Source organism: Dromiciops gliroides, chromosome 3 (genome assembly GCF_019393635.1).
Source record: "Dromiciops gliroides isolate mDroGli1 chromosome 3, mDroGli1.pri, whole genome shotgun sequence".
NCBI classification, from domain to species: Eukaryota; Metazoa; Chordata; class Mammalia; order Microbiotheria; family Microbiotheriidae; genus Dromiciops; species Dromiciops gliroides.
In genome coordinates, this window is record NC_057863.1 from 259,769,272 (window position 1) to 259,784,346 (window position 15,075).

General features: G+C 33.3%; 1 protein-coding gene across 1 annotated transcript in view; it reads left to right on the top strand.

Annotated features, from left to right (window-relative positions):
- Positions 1-15,075, top strand: part of LOC122745526 (heat shock transcription factor 2 binding protein) — a 101,540-nt gene that overhangs the window by 26,352 nt on the left and 60,113 nt on the right. Inside the window, exon 3 of the mRNA XM_043990860.1 lies at positions 4,287-4,390. Coding sequence (XP_043846795.1) covers positions 4,287-4,390 — 104 coding nt within the window. The remainder of the gene's footprint in view (positions 1-4,286; positions 4,391-15,075) is intronic.

Genomic DNA, 15,075 nt, shown 5'->3' on the forward strand with positions numbered 1-15,075 from the left:
CTCTTTGTAGATGATATGATGTTATACTTTGAAAATCCTAGAGAATCAACTAAAAAGCTACTTGGAAATTATTAAGAACTTTAGCAGAGTTGCAGGATACAAAATGAACCCACGTAAATCATTAGCATTTCTATATATTACCAACAAAGTCCAGCAACAACAGATAGGAAGAGAAATTCCATTTAAAATAACTATGGACAATATAAAATACTTGGGAGTCTGCCTGCCAAGACAAAACCAAGAACTATATGATTAGAACTATAAAATACTTTTCACACAAATAAAGTCAGATCTAAACAATTAGAAAAATATTAATTGATCATGGGTAGGCCAAGCAAGCCAATATAATAAAAATCCTATCCAAGTTAATTAATTTATTTAGTGTTATACAATCAAACTATCAAAAATATTTTAAAGACATAGAAAAAATAATAACAAAATTCATCTAGAAAAACAAAAGCCCAAGGATATCACAGGAATCAATGAAAAAATATGGAAGAAGGTGGTGTAGCTGTATCAGATCTCAAATAATTATTAAAACAATCTGGTACTGGTTAAGAAATAGAGAGGTGGACCAGTGGAATTGAATAGGTACAAATTACACTATAGTAAATGACTATAGTAATCTGGTATACGATAAACCCAAAGATTCAAGCTTTTGGAACAAAAACTCATTATTTGACAAAAACTGCTGGGAAAACTGGAAAACAGTATGGCAGAAACTAGGTATAGACCAACATCACACCATATACTAAAATAAGGTAAAAATGGGTACATGATTTGAACATTAAGGATCATACAATAAGCAAATTAAGAGATAATAGAATTGTTTATCTGTCAGATTTATGGACAGAGGAAGAATTTAGGACCAAAGAAGATATTGAAAGCAAAACAAAATGTAAAATAGGTAATTTTGATTGTATAAAATTAAACAGTTTTTGCACAAATTAAACTAATGTAACCAAGATTATAAGGGAAGCAGAAAACTGGGAAAGAATTTTTAAAAGAAGTATCTCTGATAAAGGCCTCATTTCTCAATTATATAGAGAACCGAGTCAAATTTACAAAAATACAAGTTTTTCCCCAATTGATAAGTGGTCAAAGGATATGAACAGGCAGTTTCAGACAAAGAAATCAAAGCTATCTATAATCATATGAAAAAATGCTCTAGATCACTATTGATGAGAAATGCAAATTAAAACAACACTGAGGCATCACCTAACACCTATCATAGTGGCAAATATAACAAAAACAAAAAAAATATTGGATGTTGGAGGGGATGTAAGAAAGCTGGGATGCTAATCCACTCTTGGTGGAGTTGTGAAAAGATCCAGGCATTCTGGAGAGCAATTTGGAATTATGCCCAAAGGGCTATAGAACTGTGCATACCCTTTGATTCAGCAATACCACTGCTAGGTTTATATCCCAAAGACATCCCCCAAAAGAGAAAAAGACCTATTTGTACAAAAAATATTTAAAGTAGCTCTTTTTGTGGTGACTAAGAATTGCAAATCAAAGGAATGCCCATCAACTGGGGAATGGCTAAACAGGCTGTGGTATATGATGGTGATGGAATATTATTGTGCTATAAGAAATGACAAGCAGGATGATTTCATAAAGGCCTGGAAAGACTTGTATGAAGAGAACCAAGAGAATGTTGTGCACAAAGACAGCAATATTGTTTGATGAAGGATTGTGAATGACTTAACTATTCTCAGCAATACAATGATCCAAAGGGCTAATGATGAGACATACTATCCACCTCCAAAGAAATAACTGATATTGACTGAACACAGACTGAAGCATGCTATTTTTTACCTTCTTTCATTTTTCTTTTATTCAAGTTTTCTTGTACAAAATGACTAATATGGTAATATTTTATATAATTGTACAAGTATAGCCCATATCTGATTGCTTACTGCTTCAGGGAGGGGGGAAAAAGGGGGCAAAATTTAGAATTCAAAATTACAAATAAAAATTGTTTATGATTTTTTAAAAATGTTGCTATTAAAAAAAATTTTTTTTAAAGAAAACTTCCATTCCTAGTTGGTTCAGTGGATAGAACTCTGGATTTGAAGTCAGTGAGGCCTGAGTTTGAATGCCTCCCTAGACAACTTAGTGGGTATATTAACCTGAGGAAGTTGCTTAATCTCTCTTAGCCTGTTTCCTCAATTGTAAATAGAGATAATAATAGCATCTATCTCAGAGGGTTGTTGTGAGCTTCAAAGGTAATAACACATGTAAGGCACTTTGCAAACCTTGAAAGCTTTGCAAATGATAGCTATATTCTTTCAGCCGTGATTGATCTCAGCTACTTGTTAGGTAGATAGTCTGTGTAAGGCCATTCCTACTGGGGTACAAAGGACTATAATCATTTTAACTTGAACTCTTCAAGATTTATTTATATTTAAAAAGACAATTAAAATAAAACCAAATAAATCTCTTATTGGTTGAATGTCAGCATGACAAAGTGAATAATTATAGGCAGTATGAATGACTCTTCACATTGTATGTTTGATGAATTATTCAGTACTATCCTGTATTAGGATCAGAAAGGTTACAAGCAAAAGCTTTGGACAGGAAGTTAAAATTGCATTGGTGTTGGGGTAAAACAGCAAAATTAGACACATCTAATCTAAATCTTTTTAGATTTGAAAATTATAGCTCATAAGTTCAAATGTCATAATTTATAGCTGAAATAACTGAAGCCCAAAGATGGTAAGTGGTTTCCCTAAGGTTTTCTTGCTAGAAAATGGCAGTGACCATTTGTTCATAATTATAGTCTCCAAACTTGCTAGTATGGTGCCTTGTACATATGTAACACCTGTATCAAATGCCTGTCTTTCAGGGCTCTAGTGATTGTTACTGTCTCCTTAAGAGCCTGCCAAGTTTAGAGAATAATAGTGTTAACTAGTCATCTATTAGAGATTTTTGTCATAGCTGTGTAGAAACTAAGATTCTGGAGTTAATAGAGATGCTTGAGAGAAACTGGAGAAGACAGCAAAAAAGAAGTTAGGCTTTTTTTTCCTGGTGGAAGTTTTAACTTTTAACCCATGTAAAGGATAAAGGAAATCTTTAAGAGGAGATTTTGCTGGGTATCTTGAGCCTGGAGTCAGGAAAAGTCAGGAAGACCTGAGATCAGATTTGGTCCAGACATAACACTAGCTGTGTGATCCTCAGCAAGTCATTTAACCTCTGTTTTACTCAGTTTCCTCAACTGTAAAATTGGGATAATAATTGCATCTATTTTGTAGGGTTGTTTTGAGGATCAAAGGTACCTGGCTCTTAGTAGATGCTTAATGAATACTTGTTTACTGATAAAAATAGGAAAGAAAGAATTTACAAAATTCCTTCTTTCTTTTTTTTTCTTTTTTCTTTTTTTTTGCAGGCAATGGGGGTTAAGTGACTTGTCCAGGGTCACATAGCTAGTAAGTGCCAAGTGTCTGAGGCCACATTTGAACTCAAGTACTCCTGAATCCAGGGCCAGTGCTTTAACCACTGTGCCATCTAGCTGCCCCCCAAATTCCTTCTTTCTTGATACTTAGACCAGGGAGAGATAAAACAAAGAAAGAAAATTACAGGCAAATATTCCTAATGAATATGGATGAAACATTTTAAATAAAATCTTAGCAATTACGATAAGATTTTATAGATATGAAATATACCTTTAGTTTTTTGTATGTATTGCAGCTTTATCCTGCCAATGTTGTTTTTCTCTGCTTAAGTAACAAAGATTGAAAAATAAAATTAATAACAGTTTGGGATTAATTTAGAATTTGTAGGAAAAATTTAAAATATTGTATAGACAGTTTACACTTTTAGTCCTATATATCTTAAAGATAACAATATAAAGCAAATTATTATAAGAAAAAACTCAGCTTTTTATTACCTGTATAGTATTTTTGACATCTGTTATAAAATTAAGCAGAAACCATTAAATGAGCAAGTAAAGGTATAAGGTTTTATTAGGCAAGATTGAGTCACTGAAACCCCAAATCCAAGATGGCAAAGAAGGGGCACTGCCTATAAATGGCTTTTGTGGTGATGTTTGCAACTGGCCACAAGGAGGAGGCATTATACAAATGAAAAAGTTTAAAAGAGCAGCCTCTCATTTGTTAGCCCCAAAATGTTGGAGATAGTAGGGATCTTAGAGGGTCTTAGTCTGATTCTGTTATTTTTATGGAAAATCAAATAAAGGCTTTACTAACAGAGGAGGCAAAAGTTTGAGCCTATAGAGATTAACAGTTTGAAAAATCTTAAGAATAATTTTTCTTCCTTCTCACCAGGCCTAGGAAAAAAAGAGCAAGAAGTAGAACAGATGAGAATGGATTGTGAACATTTTAGAGCCCGATTGGAAATAGCACAAGCAGATAGCATAAAAGAGAAGAAGGTACAGTGGTTGTTAAAGAAAAAAATTAACTTTTCAAGTCCATATTTATGTTGAACAAATAGTAGAGTATTTCAGTTTTGAATAAGAAATAAAAAGAATTGTTATTTACAGCTCTTAAATCTCATTAGATAGATAATATTTCTCTAGTTTTTTAAAATTCTGAGTAAATTGGAAAATGGTTGGACAATTGGCTTTTATAGCTAAGTAATGTGGGTGTTCACTTTATGCCTTTTAGTAGCTGATTACTATTAATTTACTATAAAAGATTGTTCAAAAACATAAAGGCCTATATGTAATAAAAATAATGAAATAAAAATGCAGTCCAGTAGTGATTTACAACCAGATATAGACATATTTAATCTGAAGTATTCATCTCTTTTTTGGTGAGCTATTTATTGATGAGAGGCAGAGAATGAATTTGAAAATTGTTGGATGATAGATTTTTATAACTAGTGTGCACATTCACTTTATGTCTTTTAGTAGTTGATTACTGTTAATTTAGTACGATTGTTTTAAAACACACGCATACATACATATACACACATGCACACATTTTCAATACCCTACCTTGGACTCGTGTCCCATGATTGGTCTGAGCTCAGAGCTACACTCTCTGCATCTAGAACTGAAAAGGACAAATGAAAAGGACCAAAAATTCAGTTCCATTTTTTAGGACTACATGGTCTAAGGGGGGGAAGATGTGGCCCTCAGACTTTCCCTCCCAGTGCATGGTGTCACCTGCTATGAGTGAATGAGCCCTTTAGCCCTGGACAGAGACAGAAGAGAATGAGAGAGAAGGAAGAGAGGGGAAACAAGAGAAGCTGCTCCCAATTATGTGACAGGCCAAAGGAGAATATCCATACCTGCCCTGGTCTTCCTGTCTCACAGAAGCAGGTCCTTGTAGTTCCCTACATAGGCTCCTCCATTTTAGGTGATCTCAGCATGCACCAAGTACCATTACATTTATGTAAGAAGAAACCCAGTTTAACTAATATCTTTATGGTGTCCAGTTTGTCATAACAAGTGATTATTATTATTATTATTATTTTTTTTTTTAGTGAGGCAATTGGGGTTAAGTGACTTGCCTAGGGTCACACAGCTAGTAAGTGTTAAGTGTCTGAGGCCGGATTTGAACTCAGGTCCTCCTGACTCCAGGGCCGGTGCTCTATCCATTGTGCCACCTAGCTGCCCCCACAAGTGATTATTTTTATATTCAAAGCTGCAAGATATGTTGAACTCCAAGGAATTAGAGATCACTTTCTCCTTGATTGTCTGTTTCATTTAAGAACTGAGTCTTGGACAGATATCAGAGAGAAGAAATTAGGTTTGGGGAACATGGATAGAAACCAGTGACTTGGAATCAAATGAAGTTGTAGCAAATAGTCCTATTTAGGTGAGGTCATGCTAGAAGTTCTAGAGTCCAAGTTACAAGTCAGAGCTCAATTTAAAAGGTCAAGACTGGATAGGAGTAGATATAGGAGCAACACATCAGAACAACTTAGAAGATAATTCATTTGAAGATTATTGTTCCTTGTTCTCTGCTTTCTTTTGAGTCCGTGTCTAGGCTTAATTAGTCTTAGGAGGCAAATTTGGGCTATTTAATTTAAAGATTTACACTTGTGTTAGGAAATGGGAAATTCTAGGTTTCAAAACATAAGAAAACTGCTGAAGCCTCTTTGAAGTAGAATTATATCTTCTGACAATGTACCACTAGTTTAAGCCTTAGTATGGTTATTCATAATATTGACTAAAGTTTGTCTGGGATTATGCAAAGATCTGTTTTAGTGCCATTCTTATGTAAAAATATAGAATCATACTTATTTCAAGGGCTTCAGCATATCAAAATTACCAAGGGTATGTTTAAAGAGCATGCTGGGAGTGCTAAGCAAACCCTAATGTCTTTAAAAATAATAGCATCTTTGTGTTTTAATTTAATCACATGATATGCTCTTTTAGTTTTAAAGCAAAGATTTTTATGTTATACAATAAGCACTGACTTCTATAATATAGTTATTATAGAAATTTATTAAAAGCTCATGTTTACTTAAAGCATATATCTCTACTACGGTGGCAGAGCATTGCCATTGTTCTTCCTCTTCTCCAACTACTATTGTATAAAAAACTTTGACCTATATAAGTGACTTTGTAGCGTTTGTAATCTTTGTCACATGTAGCCTAATGAAATAGCATATCAAGCCTGTGGCCTTCCATTCATTATAGTGGTTGCTTCTTTTAAATTTTAAAATATAGATAATTTTTATATCAAGATAAGAAAGGGAATAAACACACTGACTATTAATGAATATGCTGATAGTTATGCAAATACTTTAGCCTCATTGGCTAAGAATTTACATGAAGATAATGCTGGTTCTACTGTGAGTAACAAACTGAGTAGAAACAGATTTTTTTTTTGTTTGGGTTAGTATAGTTTCTAATTAAAGTTATCAAACATCCACACTGATGACTTGGTTAAAAAAATAGATTAGAACTCCATTCCTAATTATCCAGAGATCCATATCAGCTTCTATTTAGTAAATTAGGGAATAAAAAAAAGTTTTCACTATGGTATGAAAAAGTACAGGTGGGGGGCAGCTAGGTGGCGAAGTGGATAGAGCACCGGCCCTGGAGTCAGGAGTACCTGAGTTCAAATCCGGCCTCAGACACTTAACACTTACTAGCTGTGTGACCCTGGGCAAGTCACTTAACCCCAATTGCCTCACTAAAAAAATTACAAAATGTAAAAAATACTTGGGATTTTCCCTCCAAGATACACAAAAACCTACGTATATATAATTTTTTTCATATATATAATTACAAACAATTGTTTATAGAAATAAAACCCGACTTAAATAATTGGAACAATATTAGTTTTTCATGATAGCACCAGCTGATATGATAAAAATAATAATACTACCTAAATTTATTTACTTATTTAATACAGTACCAATCAGCTTACCAAAAGGATTACTTTATAGAACTAGGCAAAATAATAAAGACATTCATATGGAGGAAAAACAGGTCAAAAATCTCAAGAGAAATAATAAAAAGGAATGGGAATAAAGGGGGACTAGCAGTTGCTGGATCTCAAACTTTTCTACAAAACGGTAATTTTTAAAACAGTTTGTTACTGGTTAAGGAATAGATAGCTTGATCACTGGAACAGATAATATATGCAACATACAGAAGAAAATAAATCTTATACTCTAGTATTTGATAAACACAGAGAACTCACTTATTTAACAGAAACTCCTGGGAAAATCAGACAGCAATATAGAAGAAATTAGATTTAGACCAACACTCTATGTCTTATACAAAGATAAACTCCAAACCTAGATATGTGAAGGTCACATCATAAACAGATTAGAAAAACATGGAAAAAATTAACATATTAGATCTGTGGATAAAAAAAAATTCACGACAAGGAATAGTTCACAGAAAAAAATGTATAGTATTGATTACATAGAATTTAAACATTTTTGCACAAACAAATCTAATGCAGGGGCAGCTATGTGCCACAGTGGATGGAGCACCGGCCCTGGAGTCAGGAGTACCTGAGTTCAAATCCGGCCTCAGACACTTAACACTTGCTGGCCGTGTGACCTTGGGCAAGTCACTTAACCCCAAATTGCCTCACTAAAAAAACCAAAACAAAACAAAACCCCAAAAAGCCCCCCAAAAATCTAATACAGCTAAGGTTAGAAGGAAAACAACTGGGAAGAAATCTATGCAGCAAATTTCACTGATAAGGGTCTCATGTCCAAGATATATAAGGAACTAATTCAAATTGATAGGAAATAGAACCATTCTCTAATTGATAAATGGTCTAAGAATATGAACAGACAGTTCTTGAGGTAAGAAACCCAGGCTATCTATTAGCCATATGAAAAAATGTTCCAAAATAGAGCAATTCTAAGATTCAACTGCATAGTGATTCGGAGGGGTGCACCAGATATAAAATGTTGCATGCCTTTTTAGATGATGTCACTGGTACTGTTAGGCTTACTTGACTATTTTATTTTGTTACAAGATATTTCTCTCAAAGTGAGAGTAATCTGTGTATAATGTAAAACAGAAAAAACAAACCTCATGAATAAAACTTAAAAAAAATAACCACTATCTGTCAAAACTTCATGTTCTTAATGGTCAAATTTAGTGAATGGAAACCTGCTGTTTTATTGTTAGATGAGAACAAACAGGCTTATTTGTCAAAGGAAGAAGAAATCTGCCATAAACAAAGAATAATCTAGGTCCTAATTGACTCTGTTCTGTATTGGGTCAAAGGGTGGAGACTATTAAGGGGAAATTATTATATAATGAAAAGCTGACAGTGTCCCTAATATGACCTCATAATGTTGAGGTATTCACAACATCTCCTCAAAATGCTACCTTTCTCATCCAAAATAGTTTAATTGTGACCTTTCAGAATGTTGTGTCACAAAAGATTATGTCTTCACTAAATGGAAAAATGATTCAGTATTTGCTAATGACACTACTGACTGGACATCACGAACTTATATCTTTTTATGATATTTTGACAATGAAAAATGTAGTTCATTTGAACATTTTGTTTTTGTTCATACTTAATTTATTTTTGACCAGTTAAATGATGTTCTTTGTGTTCTCAAAGTTGACCAGTCATCGGTGATGTCTGTCTGTTTGGATGACACATTGACTATATCTGGATGTACTGTCAGAGCTCATAGGAAATGTAAAAAAAGAAACAGTGAAATATTCTAAGCATATTGCTATGAACATTGTTTGAACTTTAACTGTTTTTATTCTATTCATTTATTCATTCATTCATTCATCTATTAATTAATTTTTGGTGTTAGACTTTTTATGCCTTCTTGGGGCAAATTTCAGCAGGACTCAGGTTGAAGGCCTTGATATTACTGTCAAACACAAGATGGGCATGGAGAGCAAAAACAATGTCTGCTGTAAAGCAAAATTTAATCCAACATTTTTTAAACTTAGCAAGAGCATACTGAAACAACTTAACCTTTCTGAAGCTAAAATAAAAGCCAGGAGTCTAATCTATGAAATAAATTTATTCAAGTTCATCTTTGCCCTTCATATAATGTATACTGTATGGTAGATGGGGGTAGATTAAGGCTCTTTAAGTGACAGATTTCAGTTTATTTCAGTAAGAGGGTTAGAAAATTCCTGTAACTCTGGCCATGACAAGTAACCAAGAGTATTGTTAATCTATTTAACAAATAAATTTTAGCCATTTTTTTTGGTTTTAGGTTAACCACATTTCACAATGTAATCCTTTCATAGGGGGGCCAAGCATAAATCTACAGTTCCTTCCTAGAGACTGCTTGCCCTGTTGACCTTGGACCATTAACAACTGCTCTTTCAGTTCTGCCGTCCAAACAGTTTTGAATCTGTTTGTATTATTGTCTAATCAAGAACTTCTTAGCCTTTCTTAGTGTGATAATCCCCTTTGGCAATCTGGCAAAGCCTATAGACCCCTTCTCAAAATAAAGGAAATGAATTGTATTGAAATAGTTATCAAAATATTTTTTAAAATTCTCTCTTAAATCTACCTGCAGATTGATCTGGGTCTGTGTATCACAGGTTAAGAATCTATCAACTCCATGTCTTTAAATCTTCTCGTTTTCCTTTTCTGTCATATTAGCCATATATCCTTTGTAGTTAATTTGGTATTTATAATAGTCAAAATGACTTAGTCATGCACAATTGTTCTTTTTTTTGGGCAATGAGGGTTAAGTGACTTGGCCAGGGTCACACAGCTAGTGTCAAGTGTCTGAGGTCTGATTTGAACTCAGATCCTCCTGAATCCAGGGCCAGTGCTTTATCCACTGTGCCACCTAGCTGACCCATCTACAGTTATTTTAAAAGGAATTTTTCTTTCTAGCTCTTGCTGCTGGGCTTTGTTGGTTATATATAGAAATGCTATATGATTTATATAGGTTTATTTTATATCATGCAATTTTGCTTAAGTTGTTAATTGTTTCAAGTAGTTTTTTAGTTGATTCTCTAGGATTCTCTAAGTATACTATCATATCATTTACAAAGAGTGATAGTTTTGTTTCCTCGTTGCCTATTCCAATTCCTTCATTTTCTTTTTCTTCTGTTATTGCTAAAGCTAACATTTCTAGTACAATATTGAATAATAGTTGCAATAATGGCCACCCTTATTTCACCCCTGATATTATTGGCAAAGCTTCTAGCTTATTCCCATTACATAAAATGCTTGCTGATGGTTTTAGATAGATACTACTAATCATTTTAAGGAAAACTCCATTTATTCCTATGCTATCTAGTGTTTTTAATAGGAACGGGTTCTGTATTTTGTCCAAAACTTTTTGTTGTGATTCTACCTTGTTCATTTGCTATTTTGTTGATTTGATTTCTATGCCCTTTTTGGCCTGGGTATCCAAAGTTTGGTTTTTTTTTAAATAAATTTCTATAGTATTTTCAGAATGTATCTCTTAATTTTATTGTTTTTCCTATAGTCATTTTTGGTTTCTATTTTATTTGTTTATGCTCTTAATTTTTACTATTTTCTATGGTGCTAATTTTGAGTTTATTTGTTAGCTTTCTGATTTTAAAAAATACACATTTAGTTCATTAATCTCTATATTTTGTTGGGATTTTTTTAGTCTTTTTCTATTAAGTAATCAGTTTTATTGATATATAATTGGAAAAAATAGTTTCTAATAGTTCCTTTATTTCCTCAACAGTTATGATTTTTTTTTTTGAAATGGTAAATTTTCTTTTTTAAAAATGTAATTAGTGGGGCAGCTAGGTAGCGCAGTGGATAGAGCACTGGCCCTGGAGTCAGGAGTACCTGAGTTCAAATCCGGCCTCAGACACTTAACACTTACTAGCTGTGTGACTCTGGGCAAGTCACTTAACCCCAATTGCCTCACTAAAAAAAAATGTAATTAGCTAAAGCATTATATGTTTTATAGTTTTAAACTTATTTTTACTTATCAATTAAATGGATTTTGGGATTTTTTGTTTTTTGTTTTTTTTGTAATAAACATTTTTATTTATAGTTTTGGGTTCCAATTTTTATCCCTCTTTCCCTCCCTCCCTTCTCCCCTCCCTGAGGCAGCAAACAATCAGATATGGGTTATACATGTATGATTATGTAAAACATTATCATATTAATAATTTTGTACAAGAAAACTTGAATAAAAGAAAAAAATGAAAGAAAGTGAAAAATAGCATGCTTCAGAGTGTGCTCCATCAATATCAGTTCTTTCTTTGGAGGTGGATAGTATGTTTCATCAGTAGTTCTTTGGGATTATCTTATATCATTGTATTGTTGAGAATAGTTAAGTCATTCAGAGTTTTTCATAAAACAGTATTGCTGTTTTTGTGCACAATGTTCTCTTGGTTTTGCTCACTTCACTATACATCATTTCATACATGTCTTCCAAGGCCTTTCTGAAGTCATCCTGTCTGTATATTTTGTTAATATATTTTAAGGGATATGGGTTTTTGGTTTTTTTTTTGCGGGGCAATGGGGGTTAAGTTACTTGCCCAGGGTCACACAGCTAGTAAGTGTCAAGTGTCTGAGGCCGGCCATGTACTTTTTTTGATTCACCTGATGCACAGTAAATTTTTTTTTTTTGTCTCTCATTTCTATGTATTTCCTTGCTTTTTAGATGTGTTTTGGGTGACATTTTTCTTCTTATATGATTCTGATTGTGATTCCTTGGTATTCTTTTTTTTTGCTGCTTATATGTTTTTTCTTTGACTTGGAAGACCTAGATTTTGCTTATGACATGCCTTAATGTTTTCAGTTGAAGATTCTTTTAGGAGGTGACTAGTGGGTTCATTTTAGTTTTACTTTAAATAGATCTGGGCATTTCCATTTTTAAATTCTTGAAATATGTTATACACTTTTTTTCCCCCTCTCTGGGCTTATGATTCTTAAACTATTTTTTCTTGACCTATTTTCCATGCTAGCTGTTTTTAATATCAAATGCCTTATGTGTTTTCCATTGTTTCGGTCTTTTAATTTTGTTCTACTGTTTCTTCTTTTCTTATGGAGTCATTGCTTTCTGCTTTGTACGTCCTGATTTTCAGAGAGTCTCTTTAAGATAAGGTTTTTGTACTTTTTGTCTTGAGTTCTTTATTTTCCTTCCACTTCTTTCATTCATAGTTCTTATATCATTTATAATTTTATTTTTCAGTCCCTTACTTCATTTCTTTAAGGTGCATTTATTGTTCTTGTGGCTGACATTTTTCTCTCTCTGAAGTTCTGTTTGTATTTGTTTTGGCAATACTTTCTTATTCTGGACTTATCTCTTTGGTTTCTATGGATCCATCCTATTTCTTCATATTTTACTCATATCTCCATCTTCATTTTCTGATTTGGAATTTTTTTTGTAAGTTCCATGCTTCCATCTTCTCTTGCACACTTGAATTGAATTACTCAAGCCGTGGTAAGTTCAAAACTCAATTTCCTTGGTCCTTGCTGTTGATGTTTTCCCTGGTGTATCTCAGTTCAAAATGCTGGTAGGTTTCAGGTTCCTCTGGATTGTCCAAGTTCAAAATGTTGCAGTCTTCAAGGCCCTCCATATAATTTCAAATCAGAGTGCTAAGAATTTCTTGGACCACTGGCTCCCTAGCTTGTGTCCATGAGTTTATGAGTACCTGGGAACTTTTTTTTTTTTTTTGGTCAGAGTACTCTTATTTTTTCTGCTCTCAGGTAGATAACACTTCAGGCCTCATTTGTTCCTGAATTGCCTTGGGTCCACATTGGCAGATTTATGACTTGTTTACATGTATTCATTCCATTTTCCCATACTGGATCCTTCATAGTCCCCATAGACTTCTGGCTTTCCTTTTTTGCATTTCCTAGCTGGATAAAGTTACTGTAACTTCTTTTTGGACTTCTTGATCATTATTTGGCCTTTTGCTGGATTACATAGGTGCAATTGTGTTCTTCTGTGACCATTCACACATGCATCTTAACCGGAAAATCCTATTACTGTTATTTATTGTAGTTCTAGAAATACTACCTCTAGCACATGAAAAGAAAAAGATACTGAGAGAGTCAGCACAGGCAAAGAAGAAACAAAATCATCATCTTTTGTAAATCATATGACTGTTAACTTAGAACATACTAAGGGTTCAACTAAAAATTAATTAAAACATGAATAACTTCAATAAAGTATGAGAATATAAAAGCAAATTTTTTTTTTTGTGAGGCAATTGGGGTCAGGTGACTTGCCCAGGGTCACACAGCTAGTAAGTGTCAAGTGTCTGAGGCTGGATTTGAACTCAGGTCCTCCTGAATCCAGGGCCGGTGCTCTATCCACTGCGCCACCTAGCTGCCCCTAAAAGCAATTTTAGAAAGTCATCAGCCTTTCTTTTTATTACCAAAAAAACTTATCAGGAATAGAAAGAAAAAGAAATTCCCTTTAAAATAAGTATAAAACTTGTAAAATATCTGTGAACCTACCTATCAAAACAAATACAGGATTTCTATATATTTGAATATAGCTGTGGTATACTCCATACAAAAATTAACATGGACTTTAATAATTAGAGATATTAGTTACCACGCCAACATAGTAAAAGTGACTCTATTAAAGGGTTAATTCATCAATTCAGTGCCATATCAATCAAATGGTTAATTTATTGAACTAGGGAAAATGGCAAAATTTATTAGGAGTAACAAAAATCAAGAATCTCAAGGGAATTGTGAGAAGGAATGAGGCCTAGTAGCATAATATCTCAAACTGTACCACAAAACAGTAATTGCCAAAATTTAGTAGAACTGATTAAATTATGTAAAAGTTGATCATTAAATCTAAAAGACAGATCTATAAGACTCAAAATTAATGGAACATGCTAGCACAGAATTACATAAAACCAATGATTTCAACTATTGGGTTAAGGACTCTCGTATTTCCAAAAAATGCTGGAAAACTAGAAAACAGTTTAGCAGAAATCAATTTTAGACCAATGTCTCACTCCATCTACCACAATAAGCTTTAAATGTATACAACAGATAGGATTAAATAGACAAGGAAGGAAATCTTCCTATAGATAAGGGAAGATTTCTTGCCCAGACAAGATTTAGAGAGTATCACAGCAAATAAAATGGATAATTTTGATGGTAGAAATTGTACTTAGAATGCAGTTAATTGGAAAAAACAGTGGTTAATTTATAGTAAACACCTCTAATAGAGGTCTGATGTTCAAGAGATATTGGGAATGGTTATAAAAATAGAATAGGAACCATTCCCTGGTAGACAAGTGGTAAAAGGAAATGAAGAGGCAGTTCTTAAAGAAAAACAAACTATCAACGACCACATATAAATATGCTCCAAATAATAAATATTAAGACAAATGCTTATTAAAACACTTCTGAGGTCCTACTTCTCATCCTTCATATTGATAAAGATGAAAAAACAAGGTAAATGACAATTGTTGTGGGGCATGGGTTAGGATAGGTACACTAATGTTTTATTTGTAGATTGTGAATTAATATAACTATTCTGGAAAACAATTTGGATTTATTTCTCAAGAGTCTTCATACCTGTTGACTCAGCAATGCCACTATTAGGCAATACATCATATTGACAAAAGAAAGCTATAAGCCCAGAAGTATTTATATCAGCACTTTTGTTGTGACAAAGAATTGGAAACAAAATTGGTACCCATTAATTGAGAAAGACTGAGCAAATTATGGT